The following is a 19,471-nucleotide window of genomic DNA, read 5'->3' on the forward strand; positions in this document are numbered from 1 at the left end:
ACCGTAATTAAAAATTGAGTAATGACATTAGTGAGAATTATCAGAATTATGCTTGGTTGAGTCAACGAGTAATTCTTGCCGCAAAGAATAATGATGTACACGCACTGAATTTCACCATTCAATCAAAAATTGCTGGCGATTTGGTGACATACCAATGATTCCGACTGGTCTTCCGTTTGACTTCAAACGATTGCAATTTCCAGTTTGCCTTGCGTTCGCAATAACAAGTCGCAAGGCCAATCGCTTAGTGTTTGCGGGATAAATTTCAAATAGATTATTTAGAAAATCATTGTTTTTCACATGGGCAGTTATACGTTGCCTGTTCACGAGTTGGAAAACCATCCGCTTTGTTTGTGTTGACGTCAGACCAAAAAAACCAAAAATATGGTTTACCAAAGAGCACTTCAATGAAACGGATAATTTGCGGATTCACTTTCATTTACTTAGAGAAGTTCAACTGAAAAACACTTCATTTTTGTAATCGAAATAAATTCATTACTGTTGTGCAATAAAGACAAATTTTTCCTTTTCAAATATAAAACAAACAAAAAATTTCTTCATCTTTCTCACGAAACCATCTGGTAGCAAAACGGAGTTTGTCGGGTTTGCTAGTTTTGATATGTAATTTATAAAGAAAAATAGAAAATTTTATCATTACAAAGTGTGAAGTGTATATTATATTTTTCAGGTGTCTCAGAGCAAACACTTTATGCCAAAGTCGACTCCAGGTGCAGAGAATTGGGTGCTCAAAGATTAGCCTATCCTCCAGTCGTTGCAGGAGGAGAGCGAGCAAATACAATACACTACATAAACAATAATCAAGTCGTTAATGACGGTGAAATGGTCTTAATGGACGCAGGTTAGTAATTTCATAATTAACTTAATTAACATATATATATATATATATATATATATATATATAATTTTATTTTATTCCATTTTCCCCAGGCTGTGAATACCATGCATTTTCCAGCGACATAACCAGAACTTGGCCAATCAATGGAAAATTTACGGATCCCCAAAAAATTTTATATGAAATTGTGTTGAAAACTCAGAAAGAAATCATTTACAATATGATGGCCGAGGGATATCCTACATTGGATTCGCTGTTTACAAGAATGTGTTTGTTGCTGGGTAAATATTTGCAGGAGGAGGGAATTATTAAAAAAACTGTACCAGAGAAGGATTTACCAAAGGTAGGTACTAATATTTATATATATATATATATATATATATATATATATATACACCTAAGTCTGTTTTTACGCGGTCTTTTTGTACACGGTTTTGATATAACACGGTTTGAAAATTGAATATTTTTAATTTTTTTACACGATTTTATTCCATTTAGCACGATTTGAAATGTTTTGTACTTAAATTTTTTTTGTCAAATTTAATTTTTGTGAAGTATGTTGATATCACAAAAATGTATTTATGAAAGAAAAAAGTCTGAAACCATCGATAGTATCGATAGTTTGCGAACACTAGCTTAAAGATTTAAGTGAATTCGCCTTTAGCGCGTACAAACAATTATTATTATTATTATATTATCATATTACTTTTAACATTAGAGTGCATATCTTTTTTATCATTAATTACTATGCTTGTGAAAATAAGCATTATATATTTGATTTAATAAAATAAAAATGAATTCTTGTTCTTAAAAATTCTTGTTTTTCACTCATTTTAATAGATTTTAGAGATTAGGAACAAATCACCCATTTTCGTATAAGATCAATGTCTTTTTTTACACGGTTTTCTTTTTTACACGGCTTCTTCTGGAACCAATCTACCGTGTAAAAACAGACTTAGGTGTATATATATATATATTAGGGTGGTCCTTAATATGGATGTTTTCGAATTCCTTTGCTCCCAGGGGCTAAAATGCTTTCAAATTCATAAAAAAAACTATTCTCTTAAAGTTTTAGCTCTTAATATTAACATTTAGATAGTCCACATCTCAATTAAAAATTTTGTATATTTTTTTAACATACATCATTAAGTAAATTCTTGCGCCATCTGTGATAGCAGACTTGTAATTTTGATGGCAATTTCTTGCTGATAATTTGAGTGTCAAAATCACCAATTAAATAAATATTTTGCAACAAAATTAATTTTGAAGCCGCGATGAATAAATATTTTGTTAAACAGTCCACATGCATTTCATTAGAATTTAAGGATTTATAAATATTGTTAGTATTTGAGTTCACAAATGCTATCACAGATAGCGCAAGAATATATGGTAAATATGAATATACAAATCTTTTAATTAAATTGCGCATTGTCTAAATGTTAATATTGAGAGCTAAAACTTTTAGATAATTTTTTTTTAATAATTTGGAAGCATTTAAGCACTTGGGAGCTAAGAAATTCGTAAATGTCCATATTAAGGAACACCCTTATATATATATATATATATATATATATATATATATATAATATAAATAAATCTGTATGTTTTATTTTATTTTAGCTTGCCTATAGCTTCTGTCCACATCACGTTTCACATTATCTCGGCATGGATGTACATGACACACCATTAATCCCAAGATCGATACCGATACATCCAGGCATGATTATAACAGTTGAACCAGGTACCAGAATATACATATATTAGTATTAATATTATAAATGTTATGTCTGAAAGCATAACAGGAGCATGGTTTCTGATGGCATTATTTATCATTGGTTACCCTTCCTTCCCTTGTTTATTATTATTAGTATTATTCACATTTCCAAATTTTATTCTACTTCAATACTTTCCGGTAATATGCTTTGGCTTCCTGTTCTCTCGTGTAAGTCATCAATCATAGATAAAAGATTTGTAAATACCTAGTTTGCAAACACGGCCATAATGCCATTACATTAATTTTAATTGTTTACCCATTCCATAGGGCGCCACTAACTGTAGCACGTAAATTTACCCCTAGGTTCAATTCTAGATAAAATTTATATAAATATTTGAATTGGAAAAGGTAAACCAGATTAAATTAAATAAACTTTTAGTTTATTTAATATTCGAGAAATATTAAATATTTTCAACTAAATCAAAAATGTGTTTTCATAAAAATGTTAAGCGTTTAAGTACATGTATCATAATTATAGGTTTGGGCACAGGCGACCCTCTGTTGAGTGATGAAAATAAAACACATTTGTTCTGTTTATTTTCTGTTATCAGTCGCCTGAATTTTTCTCCATCCTTCTAACAGGGCCGGTCCTGGGGTCCTTAGCGCCCGCATGCAACTTTTTTTCTAGCGCCTCCCCCCCCCCCCTATTAATTTTTACCGTTTTAACAGTTTATCATTAAAATTATATAAATATTTACATATTTTTTAAAAATTAATTTTTAATTATTCTGGATTTAGTACACAAAAAATAGATATCTAGAAGGGTATAAAATATATTGATTTTAAATTTATTTATTTCACATTTTAGTAATATTCAATATGTAGTAAATTGGTTAAGGATGTAAGTTCGACTACCATAGAATTAATATTAATAAAAAGAATTAATATTTTTGTTAAAGTTATAGAATTTAAAAAATGCATTTCAGGAATAGTATTAAATTTAACAAAATATTAAGTGAAATAAATAAATTAATTTTTAATTATTCTGGACTTAGTGCACAAAAAATTAGATATAATCTAAAAGCGTATAAAATATATTGATTTTAAATTTATTTAGAAAATCGAGGCGATTCGGGGGTTGATTATAATCAAGTATTTTGAAATTTTCAATCATTTTTAACGTATGTACAATATTAATATTTGAAAAAACTAGCATTTAATTTTTAAACATAACACTCGTATTTCATGTTGGATTTTTAAAATTTTAATTTAATTTAATTTTTCATCATTTACAATATCCAAAATTGCGTCGTAAACTTCTCCTTATTCAGAGTATCAACTTGTTGTTTTAAAGTTAAATTTTTAACGTATTTTAGAAGTATTGTTTAAAAATCAGTAAAAAATGCAAAGAAATTACACATTTCTTGAACAATATTGAAAAAGAAAACTTATTATATTTGATATGTATAATTTCTGTATAGTTAATAATTATTAAATTTAGAGTATGGACACCACTAGGTATAAATAATAATAATAAAACAAGCCTTAAGATTTTCGTTCCAAAGTAAATTTTACTTCCATTTTTCATATTTGTTCCACGCATGTCTTCAACATTCAAAGTTGCGATTGCAATTCATGCGGAACATTTGCAACAAAAGCAAAAGTTACAATTCAATTTCTCGGAATAAACAAGTCATTTTCTAAGCACTGATTCCCCATTTTTTATAATTTGTTTATATTTTTTAACAAGTTCCGATTCAACTAAATCAGCTCGCAATTTTTAGTCAATAATGCCCAACAATTAATTCAATCTTTCGCAGGTTCGCGCTAATAATTTCTTTTTCGATTCCACGGTAACTTCAAACAAAGAAACAATTGAATAAGTAGATTAGGCAATAAACAGAGCTGTTATTTAATAATTTACAGAATTATTAATCGGTTAATTGTTTCTACTGATATCACATTGCAAAATAAATACGCTTTTTGTGTCTCCGTATCCCTAGTTAAGTTGAATATTTATTATACTTTATTGAGTATTCTAGATTTTAAATAAATAATTCTAGATTTTATATAAAAAAATATAAATATTATATTATAAATTTAATTTCCGAAACTCGTTACGGCGTCCCCAAGGCTTGCGCCCGCATTTTTTGCATGCAAGGCAGGACCGGCCCTGCTTCTACATCTTGCAGTCTTTTTATTTTACCTTCCACGACGTGGTGCTGCAGGCACTATTTTTTCAATACCGTTCCGGTCCAGTTTTTTTTTTCTTTACATTATGGTGTTTAGTCTTTGTCGTTCATGAAAACAAATGTTCTTTTTGACATCAAGAGGTATCAAATTTGTATTATATCGATTAGTTTTTAACATTTCTCTTCCCTCGATGTACTCACGAATAACTTCAATTGATATATTGATTATCAATATTATATTTATATTAACTTATCATGCCACTTATATCTCGTTTACAATTCATTTACAATTTCCTCTCTTCCCCGAAGGCATTTACATACCCGAGACTCGACTGGACGTCCCGGAACAGTTTCGTGGCCTGGGTGTGCGCATCGAGGACGATATATTGGTGACCAATCAGGGACCAATGATATTGACCCACTACTGTGCCAAAGAGATTGCCGATGTCGAGAAATTGTTCCAGTCGAAATTGAAGTGATTTTGTACGTTTGAAAAATATATCGATGAAATATGCAGCGTGTGTTTTGTTATGATTGATAATGTATTTTGTATTGACCCTATTGTAGACCTTATAATATATCGAGTGCCTAAGTCGAGCGCAAAATAAGTGCTTAACTAGTTGTAAGTGGAATTCTGTCTTAAGGCAATTAGGGCATCGTGCCTTAAGGCAAATTTCTGGAACTTCCCGTACCAAAAATTATTATTTTTTTTTAAAACGATTAACATTTTTGAAAAAAAATTACTTTGAAAAAATAAGATTTTTGAGAAACTATAAATTGGACAAAAAATTAGTTTTTTTTGAAAAAAAAAAATTTTTTTTAAAAAATTTTTTTTTTTTGAAAAAAAATTTTTTTTTCTTTATTTTGACATATTGTGGAAGATCTGAACTTTTTTTTCAAAGCAATCGTACTGCTTTAACTACATAGGGACAAAATATAAAGCGCGTAAGCGCCGCGTCGCTGTCTAACGCATAAGCATTGGTACGGAACCGATAGGAATGTTAACAAAATGTATACTTATTGTTAAAATCTCTATAAAATGTCTGATAATTTGATGTGCATATGTCTAATGATCATTTTTGACCGCCAAATGGCTCATTTTTTTACTTTTTCCTCTATATCTCCGAAACCGCTGGACCTACCTTCATGAAAGTTGTATCGATTTTTCATCTTGTCAATACATGTTTTTTGAATTATTAAAATCCGACGCTCCGTTCTCTTAAAAACTGAGTTACCGTTTTCGGAACTTTTTGCCCCGTATCTTCGGAACGGCTTGACCTGCCTTTGCCAAAAACTAATCAGCACGTCTCCTTATCAATACGGATCGAATGTTTTTTGAATTATTCAAATCGGTTGATCCGTGTTCCAAAATCGTCGACGAAAATTTGTATCCGCACATACATACACACACATACATACATACATACACACACACATACACACACACATACACACACACACACACACACACACACATACATCCATTTTTTCTAAGGTATGCCAAAATGTTCAGAAACCTCTAAAACGTAAAGATATATAAAAATTTTCATTTTCGATTTTTTTGCGATTACTATAACTTGCCCTACGGGAAGTTAACTAGTGGTGTATGGCATCGTACCTTAAGGCAAATTGCTGGAACTTACCGTACTGTAATGAAATATTCGAGAAATTTTAGACGTTTTCAAATATATTATTACAAATACTGTAACTTTCATTATTTTTATGCTATCTTATTGTTACATCTGAGCAAATCAAATGTAAATCATAAATCAATTTATCTCCAGAACATTAACAATCGTCATTTCATTTCGAATTAAATTTCAAAAAAAAAAGTAGTTGCCTAATTTGCACAAAATTGAAAAAGTGCTCCTGTATAGTCACAGTCTAAACGGGATCTCTCAAAAACTCAAAAAATCTTTAACACTTGACACCTTAAAAATGACCTAAAATTCATCGCTTTACACTGGAATACCCCCTTAAGCTAAGACTTTGGTACTTTTCTACTAATTAAAAAGAAACGGCTTGGCCGATGGTCACGCAAAACTATTCTAAGACGGTCCTCATCAAATGCATATAAAATTTTTGCAATTGGTTTAGCCATAAATCATATAAATACCCTAGGGTAACACCATTGATCACGTGATCGATTTTTTAAGGATTTTTTCTCTTGGTGATAAGTGGGAATATTAAAAATTAGCCCCCTCCCACCAAAAATGACGTGCCTTTTTAGTTACGAGAAAAAATTATACACTTTTTGATTTTTTGAAGTAAAACTTCTTTAGGCGTTACGGCAGAACTGTGCGTCATTCGCTCTCGATGACATCATTTCTATACGGGTCGATCGTAATTAGTAGTCGTGTCGAGTGAATAGAATTCTCTCGTTGTATGCGTAACGGCATCAACGTTTTATGCGCTCCGATATCAACAAGAAAATAGGCATTGATAAATAAACATTTTAAAGTTACATCGTAGTACAAATCTTGATTTATTGAAAAATGCCTGAATCAGAAGAATATTTTACCCAGTTCCTTGAAAATAATAAAACAAATTAAACATTTGTGCCGTGTACTAAACGTAAGTTTATTGATTAGAAATTATTTCTATATTATTCGTAGTTTCTATAAATCTTTGATGTTATTAAAATGGAAAATATTTTTAGGCAAGACAGATATTACAGCTGTTCAAAGAATGAGATTATATCGCCAGCGAAAAAGTAAAAAAAATACAAGCAGTCAATGAATGTATGTTAATTTTAATTGCATGAAGTTCTTCAAACACAAATATTAAATGATGAGTGAAGTTGCGAAAACAATATTTGTTTAGGCGTTGTTTAACATAATCCACTGTGTGAACAAATATTATAGAATTTATTAATCAGCAATTACTTCATTTCTCTAATGAAGATTCATTTCTAAATGCTAATTACAATGACGAACCTTTCCTCCCCTAAAACCTTGCGTGATTAATGGACGACCCTTAACATATTTTATCAAATTTTGAAGACAAAAGATTTAGAATGACTTTGAAACATAAAATTGGCAAAATTGTATTTTTGGTGAAAACATAAACTTAACTTTCGGGTTATTAATTTTCCATACATCATTAATATCGCGGAACCCTTTTTGGGTAATTAAATATAAATTATTTTTAAAAAATGACAAATAACATTTATCTAGATACCATCACCTAATCACTCAAATTTCGTTGTTTGTCCAAAATTCGACACAAAATTTTACGTTTCTACAATCACCATCAAAGCGTTTCCTAAAATACACCATAAACAAATATTTATTTTCCAAATTGCATTGTAAAATCAAACACAGAATATAATTTTTAATTTCTCCTATTTTTTCTCATAAAACAGTCGAAGCCGAAAAACAAACGACGGATCTTTTATTTATTTGAAATCTACGCAATCAAAATTTTTAGTAAATTTTCCTGACGTGATCTTTTTCTCTAAAATGTGATTCAAAATTTTTTCAGAGTATTATTTTTTGCAAAAACTGAGGAAACTGAGGATCTTTAGTGCAAAAAATTTGACGAGATGTTCGCGAAACTGCTCAACTGTCAAGGGGCGACCGTGCGGGCACTTTGGCACCAGCATGCTGGCCTAAAAAGTGAGATAATATATAATAGATTTAGATTAATGTGTCTGCAATTTTTTAATATAATATATTAATATTTACCGTTTGCCTAAAAATAATAATTATTGTTTTTTAAAATACTCTTCACGCCAAAATGCATATACATTTATAACATGAGCGATGTTAAATGTAGAACTGCTTTAAATAAAATGATGACGACTAAATGCCCACACTATATTGGAAATTGAAGCCTTTTAAACGGTTAATATAACCATAACCATAACATAAAACTGGTACTTCATGTTGGATTAAATTAATTTAATTTTTTATTATTTAAGATATCCAAAATTGCATCTTAAACTTCTCCTAATCGATATCGTGAGGGCCAAATTGTATACATTCATCTTTATTCGCCCATTTGTTGTTATAAAGTGATATTTTTACGAATTTTAAAAATATTGTGGAAAGATTAGTAAAAGATGCTAAGAAATTATATATTAAAAAAAAAAACTATATTGAAAATTTAATATCCGAATCTTGTGTTGGCGCCCCCTAAGGCGTGCACTCGTTTTTCGCATGCAGCGCATTAAAGGTAGCACCGGCCCTGAATAATACTTAATTTCATATTTTAAGTGAATTAATTTGTCATATCCTGTTCATATGTGTATCATTCAATCTGCCATGCATATACTGTATCTTATATTATTTTAATTTCTGGCACATCTTACCTGCTTTTTGGCAATAATAATGTAGTCATTTCATTTTCTTATTCATATTCGCAACTTATTCATAATCATAAATTTATTGTACATATTCTAATATTGTCTAGGTTCATAAGTAAATTGAAATTTTTGGCAAATGATAGTTTTCATTTGTTTTCAATGCAAACAATGATATGTCGTTTTTGCGATTTTTGCCATTTATTTCTACAATATTGCACATACATCCCAGTACTTTATAATCACATACATCCTAGAAAATTTCCTTAACAAACTTCAGAAAGATTTATCAAAATCCGAGTAATCGTCGTTCAGAAGGAGTATAGAGTGAGTGCTTGTGATTTAATATGAACTTTATATAATAGCAATAAAGCTCAAATTGATTCTACGTTTTAGTTAGAAAACGTTTGTATGTGAAAAAGAGAAGGTCTGTTGTTAGGGTTTTCCCGGCAATTATTCAACTTTTTCTCGTCATAATAACCATCCTTGAACTTGAACGAACATTCTAAAAGAAGAATTGGCCAAATTGGTCCGGGCGTTGTTGAGTTATGCGCTTACCAACACATTTTGCGATTCATTTTTATATATAAGAAAAGAATCTGCAATGATTTACTACAAAATATAACATAACTTCTATGAAGGCGCTATCGCAGGATGGCGATCCTTCTCACGCAGACAAATAATATATAACTGTAACAAATGTAGCTGAATGTACTTTGTATAGCTTGCTATGAAAAATAATATATATATATATATATATATATATATATATATATATATAATATTAATATAAAAAATTTTCCATGCTCTTCCCATACAAACTTTGATTGAATTGCGCTCTATCTAAACGATAATATTAAGAGCTAAAACTTTCAGAGAATTGTCTTTTATCAATTTGGAACCATTTGAGCCCGTGGGAGCAAGGAAATTCGAAAATGACCATTTTAAGGACCACCCTAATATATATATATATATATATATATATAAATATAAGATATTGCTTTATCGCATGTATTTCTTTTTTCAATTAGCATCTTCTTTACGATTTGAACGAACCACACACAACCCAACCACTGCGTCCACAAATGCAGCAGCTGGTCTCGGATCTTTGACGGCTGGTGCAGCAGAAACAGCCAGCCCTAGTCCTTTGCAGCCGACGCCTCCGATCGCCTTTCCACCGGTAGATAAAAATTACATATCAAACTATATAAATATATATATATATATATATATATATATGTATATTTGTTTTTGTTCTAACTATTTTATTTTTCACCCTTAGCCGTCGCCTATTCAGGGAAAACCTGAACTCATCCCCGGCATCGCCCTTACCGAGTTTGAAGAAAGGCGATATCGTTTACTGGATTTGATCAGATCTGCCAGCGATGTCAGGAGCAAGGACAGCATCAACTATATTGTAAGACAATAATAACTTTATTTATATAATATATACTAGCTGACCCGGCAAACGTTGTTTTGCTAAGTAAGGTATATCCTAAACAATTTCTCTAGAGAATCAAAAATATTAATACTTTGAGTGTATACGGATGTGTTGTATGAATGCTATATACAATGAGGTATTATAAAAACAATAAACCCCATTAGTTTGTCTATATTTTGTCAATACAATCAAACTGGAAGTTTTATACACTTTCTATAGAAAACATGGTATAATCCAATCCAAGACATTTTTAGTCGTTCGACTTATTGATTACGTTTCAAGTTTTTCAGATTCTTTTTTGATTCAGGATTTTGGGTATAATTATAAATAATACTACTGAGCTTATACAAAATTTTCAAATTTTGCGAGGAGAGATAGAAAATGAATTAGGTATTTCTTCTTTGACCTGCTTTTTGAAAAGTTTCTAGTAACATTCGATGAGTTAAAGTAAATTTAATAAAAAGTATATATGTAGAGCAGGGCGAGGCACAAAGGTCCAATTTGACTTTGAGCAAATATTAATTATATTATAAAAATCAAATCAATTATATCATATTTCAAACGAACAATTATCTGACTACATTCAGTAAAACTACCAGCTACTTAGTCATTGTAAAAATGTGTTTTTTTGATGTCTTTCAAAAATTTGTTATCTAGACCTTTTTACCCCATAGACGGGGTAGCTTGAAACAGCCAGGTGGCAAACAGGTTTAATGTCTTATTTTAATTTTAAAGATATTTTACAAAATACACTTTTAACTAATGCTAAAAAACTACCAACGGAACAAAATGCTTTTATTGTGGATTTTCAAAGATTACTTTTTTATATTTTTCTTTCAGCTAGGGTTTTTTATTTCACTTTATGCTCGTCAGTAGAGTCCTTTCTATATTTTTCATTTTTCTATTAAATTTGCTCGTCAGTAGAGTCCTTTTTATATTTTTCATTTTTCTATTAAATTTGCTCGTCAGTAGAATCCTTTGTATCAATTTTACTTTTGCTCGCCTGCAGAATTTTTTTTTGTATTTTTTATTTTTCTATTGAATTTTGGTCGTCAGTAGAGTACCTTCTTATATATTTTGCATTTCTTATTTAATTTGCTCATCAGTAGAGTCCTTTTTATATTGTTGTTCTGAGTCCTTTTTATATTTTTCTCTCAACAATTCAATTTGCTCGTCAGTAGAGTCCTTTTTTTAAATATTTATCTCCCGATAGCAAAGTCATGAGAATCAAGGTTATAGCTGGTTATACATTTTTTCCCTCTACTTTCAAATATTGTTGTTAAACAATGCTTAACTTTACTGGTCTTTGACAAATCGGTGTTGGACCTTTTTAACCCCGGACTTTCATATATTACTATCCATTCTTTGATAAATTCTGGGAAATTATAACTGGGAAAATGTTATTTGACAAAATGGTCCCTTTGATCGATACCAAATTTAGGTTCTGAATTTGAATAACATAAATAAAAAATAATATAACCTAGAAAATGTTTTATAAATACCAATGAGTATATAATTATACAAATGAGATCTTTCAGAGAACCGCGTTTGAGAAAAACATGCCAAAAAGTGCATTTTCATATTAACATTTCAGAAAAGTTGATATTTTGAGTTTCTAGTAACACTTGCGATCCGTTTAATAACGTTTTTGTATATAAATAAAACTACAAACGAAACTACTTACTACAAATTAATCATAATTAAATAATATTCACGTAAAACATCCTATTATATGTAATTGAACATCATCTGTCAAAAACGTTTGACATTTGACGTATTAGCCACCGTCCATTGTTTTATTCAAATGACGCTTCTACAAAAATGTTCAAATTGCAAATGTAAAGTTTGTACGCGATTTTGAAATAATATCTCACCTTTCCGACAACCTTACTGATTGGCACGAATTTTTCAAGACTGGCCAAATCGGTTTAGCTCATTTGGATCATTTTACCGAGAGCTCCATTTTTATATATAAGATAATATATTTATATAATATAATATTTTTTCTTAGGTGGTTTTGGCCTCATCGGCGATGAAATTCTCGGCCGACCGCACCCCATACAGTTTCCGCCAGAACACAGACTTCTTGTACATGACAGGATGTCAGGAACCAGATTGTGCTCTGGTTATTCTGATGCTTTCTGGACGTATGCGCAGTATTATGTTTTTGCAACCCAAAGATCAGCCGATACCGCAATGGGGCGGCGTCCAGGCCGGTGTCGAAGGAGCCCCTATGGCTTATGGGGTTGACGAGGCTTATCCCTACTCGCATATCACTAGCTACTTGAGCGGGTAAGGGAATAAATTGATAATAAATACAAAATGTATTTATTTCACACTAGACGACCCGACAGACCTTGTCCTGTACCCATGTCTACAATACTTTTAATTTAATATACTAATATTTACCGTTTACCTAAAAGTAATAATTATTGTTTTTTAAATCACTCTTCACACCAAAATTCATATACATTTTACAGTATGAGCGATGTTAAATGTAGAACTGCTTTAAACAAAAAGATGAGTCTCAATTCCCACACTATATTAGAAATTGAAGCCTTTTAAACGATATAGCATAACCATACCCATAACATAACACCGGTACTTCATGTTGGATTAAATTAATTTAATTTTTTATTATTTAAGATATCCAAAATTGCATCTTAAACTTCTCCTAATCGATATCGTGAGGGCCATATTGTATGTATTCATCTCTACTTTCCCATTTGCTGTTATAAAGTGATATTTTTACGAATTTTAAAAATATTGTGGAAAGATTAGTAAAAGATGCAAAGAAATTATATATTAAAAAAAACTATATTGAAAATTTAATATCCGAATCTTGTCTTGGCGCCCCCTAAGGCGTGCGTTGGTATTTTTCGCATGCATCGCATTAAAGGTAAGACCGACCCTGATTAATACTTAATTTCATATTTTAAGTGAATTAATTTGTCTTATCCTGTTCATATGTATATCATTCAATCTGCCACACATATACTGTATCTTATATTATTTTAATTTCTGGCATATCTCAGCTGCCTTTCGGCAATAATTATGTAGACATTTCATTTTTCTTATTCATAATAATAAATTTATTATACATATTCTAATATTGTCTAGGTTCATAAGTAAATTGAAATTTTTGGCAGATGATAGTTTTCATTTGTTTTTAATGCAAACAATGACATGTCGTTTTTTGCATTTTTAACTTCCCGTAGGGCAAGTTATAGTAATCGCAAAAAAATCGAAAATGAAAATTTTTATAGATCTTTACGTTTCAAAACCTTCTGAACATTTTGGCATACATTGAAAAAAAATTGATGTATGTGTGTGTGTGTGCGTGTATGTATGTATGTGCGCATACAAAATTTCGTCGACGATTTCGGGAACACGAATCAACCGATTTGAATGATTCAAAAAACATTCGATACGTATTGATAAGGAGACGTTCTGATTAGTTTTGGCGAAGGCAGGTCTAGCCGTTCCGAAGATACGGGGCAAAAAGTGCCAAAAACGGTAACTTAGTTTTTATTTGTATTGACTAAATGAAGAATTGTTCAAATTTTTGGAAAGGCAGGTCCAACGACTTTGGAGATATGGAGGAAAAAGTAAAAAAATGAGCCATTTGGCGGTCAAAAATGATCATTAGACGTATGCACATCAAATTATCAGATATTTTATAGAGATTTTAAACAATAAGTATAAGATTATAAATTTTGTTTGCATTCCTATGGGTTCCGTACCAATGCTTATCCATTAGACGGCGACGCGGCGCTTACGCGCTTTGATATTTCGTCTCTATGCAGTTAAAGCAGTACGATTGCTTTGAAAAAAGTTCAGAATTTCCAAAATATGCCTAAATAAAGAAAACATTTTTTTGTCAAAAAACATTTTTTTTTTCAAAAAAGTAATTTCTTGTCAAATTCCTAGTTTGTCAAAAATCAAATTTTTTCGAAGTAAAATTTTTTCAAAAATGTTAATCGTTTTTGAAAAAATAATAATATTTGGTACGGGAAGTTCCAGCAATTTGCATTGAGGCACGATGCCTTAATTGCCTTAAGACAGAATTTCACTTACAGCTAGTTTCCATTTATTTCTACAATATTGCACATACATCCCAGTACTTTATAATCACATACACCCTAGAAAATTTCCTTAACAAACTTCAGAAAGATTTATCAAAATCCGAATAATCGTTAAGGAGGAGTATACAGTGAGTGCTTGCAATTTAATATGAACTTTATATTTATTTATTCATTTATTTATTTATTTTAAATATATAGCCCACAGATTACTCCAAGAGGACTCAAAAATACAGTTATTTTACATAATGAATAACAATTAAAACATATACAAAATTACAATATATAGTTATTAACATAAACTGCTTACATAAAATTACATATAATGCAGAATGTAACAATATTATTTATAGACAGAATAAGATAAAATAATGAGATATTTGAAAAGAAAATAAGACGGTTAACTTGTGCAGATGGAGATTATTCGATTAGGTGAAGTGTTGTGAATATCTATTTCTATGTAATAGCAATAAAGCTCAAATTGATTCTACGTTTTAGTTAGAAAGCGTTTGTATGTGAAAAAGAAAAGGGCTGTTTTTATAGTTTTCCCGGCAATTATTCGATTTTGTCTCGCCGTAAGAACCATCCTTGAACTTCAACAAACATTTTAAAATAAGAATTGGCCAAATTGGTCCAGACTTTGTTGAGTTATGCGCTCACCAACACATTTTGCAATCCATTTTTATATATAAGATTTTTTATTTTCCAGTTTATTGAAATCCGAGCGCCGCTTTTCGATGTGGTTCGACGAGCGCGAATGCGAACATCCTGGTACTGCCAAAGTCCTGGACGAGGCCAGACGCAATCATTCGACAGCTCTATTTAGATCACCAGCTGCTCATGTCCAGAAGATGAGGCTGGTCAAATCTCCTGCTGAAATTGCCATCATCAGACGGGCTTGCGAGATTACGGGCAAGGCGTTTAATAACACTATTGCAGCCAGCAGACCAGGTAAGGGATAATAATAATACTAATAATTTAACACACTATGATAAACCTGAGCTAGCTTTGGAGAGTTTGAACAGTGATTCAACACTGAAATTATTTACTTTACAATTAAAATGTTTAGAATCCCTTTACAATTAGGATGCTTATAAGCTTTGAAGAATGTTTACAAAATGAATTGATTGATACTTCAGATTGATGAATTTCTTTGAGTATTTCAAGTATGAATAGAAATAAATGTATAAAATTTTTTCCAATTTTTTTTAATCGTTTTAATGAGCAATATGTAAAATAGTTTCAGCACTTAATGCTTTGTAGACCAGTAATTTTATTGAAAATTTTTCATGTCACCGGCTATTACATTTTAAAACTTATTTTGTACTGGACGTCTTAAGAGTCATGTTATCAATTTCTTTAAATGATTCACTACTCCAGCCAATGGAGCGTTTTGGGTCTAATTTTTTTTACTGTACTTCGATTTGCATGAAATTTTGGAATAATTTACACTCCTTTTGCCTCTCACTGGTGCAATTTTATTCGTTTTCAAAATAACGGCGGATATCGATAAAAGAAATAATTGTAAGAAAAAAATTATTTATAATGTATTTTAAGCATATACTTTTCAAGTAACTGGCTACTAAAAATTAATATATTTTTGGTATTTTCTTTGTTTTTTTTTGCAAATATCTCCGAAAATATACATTTTAACAAAAATCATCAAAAGAACAAAATAATGTCAATAAAAATCTTGATAAATCGGTGTTTTATAAAGCGTTATATGAATAATATTAAGCTAGATTTGAAAGAGCAAAGTCGTTCTTTATTTCGTTCAAGATTTAATTGTCGTATTTGAAGCCATCTATCGGCGAGGTTTTACATTTTATGCATTTCACTGAAATGGGGTTTTATAGTGCTCAAAATAAACTTTAAAATGAGTGATGTTGCAGGTTTTTTGCGTGTAAAATGAGTGAGCTATCATGCAAATAAGAGGCACGTGCAATGTTTTAACATTGTATCATATGGTTTAATGAGCGCCATTTCCACCAAAATTAAAGTTATTTTCATTCCAACTAGAATTCACTTCATTATAGAGATCTTGATGGATTCTAGCAGATTCACTACTTTAGTACAAACTATTTTCAGAAAACTCACGATTTTATACAAACTTTTTTTTTCAATTTGCGCGGGCGCGCAGTCTTTGAACATTCATAACTCTGTCAATTTTTGTGTGAAAGAAAAATAATAAAAAACAATGATAAGCCAGAAAGATTCCTTTGATTTATATCTATATGCTTTTATACGTATCTTTTATTCTTTATGAGATATAATAAAAATAATATCGATTTTTAAAAAAATTGGAAAGAAAAGTTTTTATAAAATCGTGAGTTTTCTGAAAATAGTTTGTACTAAACTAGTGAATCTGCTAGAATCCATCAAGATGTCTATAATAAAGTGAAATCTAGATGAAATGTGAATTAATTTAATTCTGGTGGAAATGGCGCTCATTAAATCATATGATTTTAAAAAAAAAACATCGTATATGCTTCTTATTTGCATGATAGCTCACTCATTTTACACTCAAAAAATTGCAACAGCACTCATTTTTTACTTATGTTGAGCACTATAAAACCCAATAATGCATAAAATGCAAAACCTCGCCATTCAATGGCTTTAAATACCACAATTAAATCTTGAACGAATAAAAAACGACTTTGCTCTTTCAAACCTTGATTAATATTTTTCCTGAAACACTTATGTAATACCGATTTATTAAGATTTTTATTGACATTATTTTGTTCATTACATGATTTTTGTTAGAATGTATATTTTAGAAGATATTTGCAAAAAAAACGAAGAAAAACGCCAAAAATATATGATTCTTTAGTGGCCTGTAACTTGAAAAGTATTAGTTTTTTTGAAAAACTATAAAAGACATTTTTTTCTTATAATTAAGTAGTTCTTCTATCGATTTCCAACTTTATTTTGAAAAAATGTAATTACACAATTGAGAAGGGGTGTCATCCCCCGAACCAGAATTGTTTTCACTTTTGAACTTGAGGGTAAGATGAACCTAATTCGAAAATTTCATTCAATTCGGAGCACAGTAAAAAAATTCAGAGGTTAAACCCTTTTTTCCTCTCCGTTTACTGCACCACATTTTAAAACTTATTTTGTACTGGGCGACTTTTGGTCAATGTTATTGGTACATTTGTCCTTTACCTCAGGTATGAATGAGCGTGCAATCCACGCCCGAATTGACGCCGAGTGCCTAAAATTGGGAGCAAAACGCCTGGCCTATCCTCCAGTTGTGGCAGGCGGTGCCCGGGCTAATAGAATACACTACACAGACAACAATAGGCAGATCGCCAAAGGAGACTTAGTGCTTATGGACGCAGGTTAGATAAAAAATATAAAACCACAGATGTCCTAGATTTATGCGAATTTATTCAGAAAAATGTTATGGCAAGGCCATGTTACGCTCCGACTTCCCTACATTCACAGTAATCACAGTAATAAGTATTAGTTGATGTGAATTTTATTACGACAGAAGATTCAATTTTATTAAAGTGATAATTAACTTCCCGTAGGGCAAGTTATAGTAATCGCAAAATAATCGAAAATGAAAATTTTTGCATTTCTCGACGTTTCAAAGGTTTCTGAATATTTTGGCATACCTTAGAAAAAATGGATGTGTGTGTGTGTGTGTGTGTGTGTGTGTGTGTGTGCGTGTGTGTATGTATGTGTGGATACAAATTTTCGTCGACGATTTCGGGAACACCGATCAACTGATTTGAATTTTTCAAAAAACATTCGATTCGTATTGATAAGGAGACGTGCTGATTAGTTTTTGGCGAAGTCAGGTCTAGCCGTTCCGAAGATACGGGGCAAAAAGTGCCGAAAACGGTAATTCAGTTTTTAAGAGAACGGAGCGTCCGATTTTAATAATTCAAAAAACATTTTACTTGTATTGACAAGGTGAAGAATTGATCAAATTTTCATAAAGGCAGGTCTAGCGGTTTCGGAGATCTAATGAAAAAAGTATAAAAAAATGCCATTTGGCGGTCAAAAATGATCATTAGACATATGCACATCAAATTATCAGATATTTTATAGAGATTTTAACAATAAGTATAATTTTGGTTCACATTCCTATGGGTTCCGTACCAATGTTTACGCGTTAGACGTTGACGCGGCGCTTACGCAGTTTGATATTTCGTCTTTATGCAGTTAAAGCAGTACGATTGCTTTGAAAAAAAGTTTAGATCTTTCAAAATATGTCAAAATAAAGAAAACATTTAAAAAAAAAAAAAAAAAAAAAATTAAAAAAAAAAATTTTTTTTTTAAAAAAAAGTAATTTTTTGTCAAAATTTTATTTTTTCGAAGTAAATTTTTTTCAAAAATGTTAATCGTTTTTAAAAAAAATAATAATTTTTCGTACGGGAAGTTCCAGCAATTTGCCTTAAGGCACGATGCCTTAATTGCCTTAAGACAGAATTCCACTTACAGCTAGTTTTATTTAATACAAAATGCTGATTTATTTCTGTGATTTAGGGATATATTTTTAACATTGAATTTGAAAAAGCACCGTTGGGCATAAATATATTCCAGAATGCTTTTGTAGAGAGTAGTGCAACAATATAGATTATTAACCAATGTTAATCTATAAATTTATTTATAATTCACTTCTAAATATTCAACATGATGTTCAGTTTTTGATAAATTTAATTTAATTTATAAATATTTTGAATAAATAACTGATTTTGTTTCATAGATCATTAAGAATATAAATATGATATTATATTTATTTTGTGGAGAAAGTTTAGCATGACTAGTTCATTAAAGTGTACCTTGTGAACTCCTTTCATTTATTAATTGGATGAAATGTCCTGAATATGTTATATATAGTGATTTTAATATATATTTAATGTAAAATGTAATTA

At 30.4% G+C, this 19,471-nt stretch overlaps 2 protein-coding genes across 2 annotated transcripts; both read left to right on the plus strand.

Moving 5' to 3' along the window:
• Positions 1–48: 48 nt before the first annotated feature.
• Positions 49–5,294, plus strand: LOC113364325 (xaa-Pro aminopeptidase 3-like). Its single transcript, XM_026606814.1, has 5 exons — positions 49–55; positions 689–859; positions 949–1,196; positions 2,474–2,594; positions 5,069–5,294. The coding sequence occupies exons 1-5, from the start codon at positions 49–51 to the stop codon at positions 5,236–5,238; spliced, it is 717 nt and encodes a 238-aa protein (XP_026462599.1). The 3' UTR covers positions 5,239–5,294.
• Positions 5,295–8,303: 3,009 nt separating this feature from the next.
• On the plus strand, positions 8,304–17,931 carry LOC113364327 (xaa-Pro aminopeptidase 3-like). The gene is made up of 6 exons (XM_026606815.1): positions 8,304–8,376; positions 10,094–10,242; positions 10,345–10,479; positions 12,515–12,795; positions 15,295–15,536; positions 17,756–17,931. The coding sequence occupies exons 1-6, from the start codon at positions 8,304–8,306 to the stop codon at positions 17,929–17,931; spliced, it is 1,056 nt and encodes a 351-aa protein (XP_026462600.1).
• The last annotated feature ends 1,540 nt before the right edge of the window (positions 17,932–19,471 follow it).

The sequence above is a fragment of the Ctenocephalides felis genome, unplaced genomic scaffold, assembly GCF_003426905.1.
Source record: "Ctenocephalides felis isolate EL2017-DRISC unplaced genomic scaffold, ASM342690v1 CF-g0.4_SCAFFOLD_00845, whole genome shotgun sequence".
In the NCBI taxonomy this organism is placed as follows: Eukaryota; Metazoa; Arthropoda; class Insecta; order Siphonaptera; family Pulicidae; genus Ctenocephalides; species Ctenocephalides felis.

Coding starts and splice junctions, on each gene's coding strand:
- LOC113364325 (XM_026606814.1), top strand. Junction 1,197..2,473: donor CAGAGAAGGATTTACCAAAG/GTAGGTACTAAT, acceptor ATTTTATTTTAG/CTTGCCTATAGCTTCTGTCC. Junction 2,595..5,068: donor GATTATAACAGTTGAACCAG/GTACCAGAATAT, acceptor TCTTCCCCGAAG/GCATTTACATACCCGAGACT.
- LOC113364327 (XM_026606815.1), top strand. CDS start 8,304: ATGTTCGCGAAACTGCTCAACTGTCAAGGGGCGACCGTGCGGGCACTT. Junction 8,377..10,093: donor CCAGCATGCTGGCCTAAAAA/GTGAGATAATAT, acceptor TTTTTCAATTAG/CATCTTCTTTACGATTTGAA. Junction 10,243..10,344: donor CTCCGATCGCCTTTCCACCG/GTAGATAAAAAT, acceptor TTTCACCCTTAG/CCGTCGCCTATTCAGGGAAA.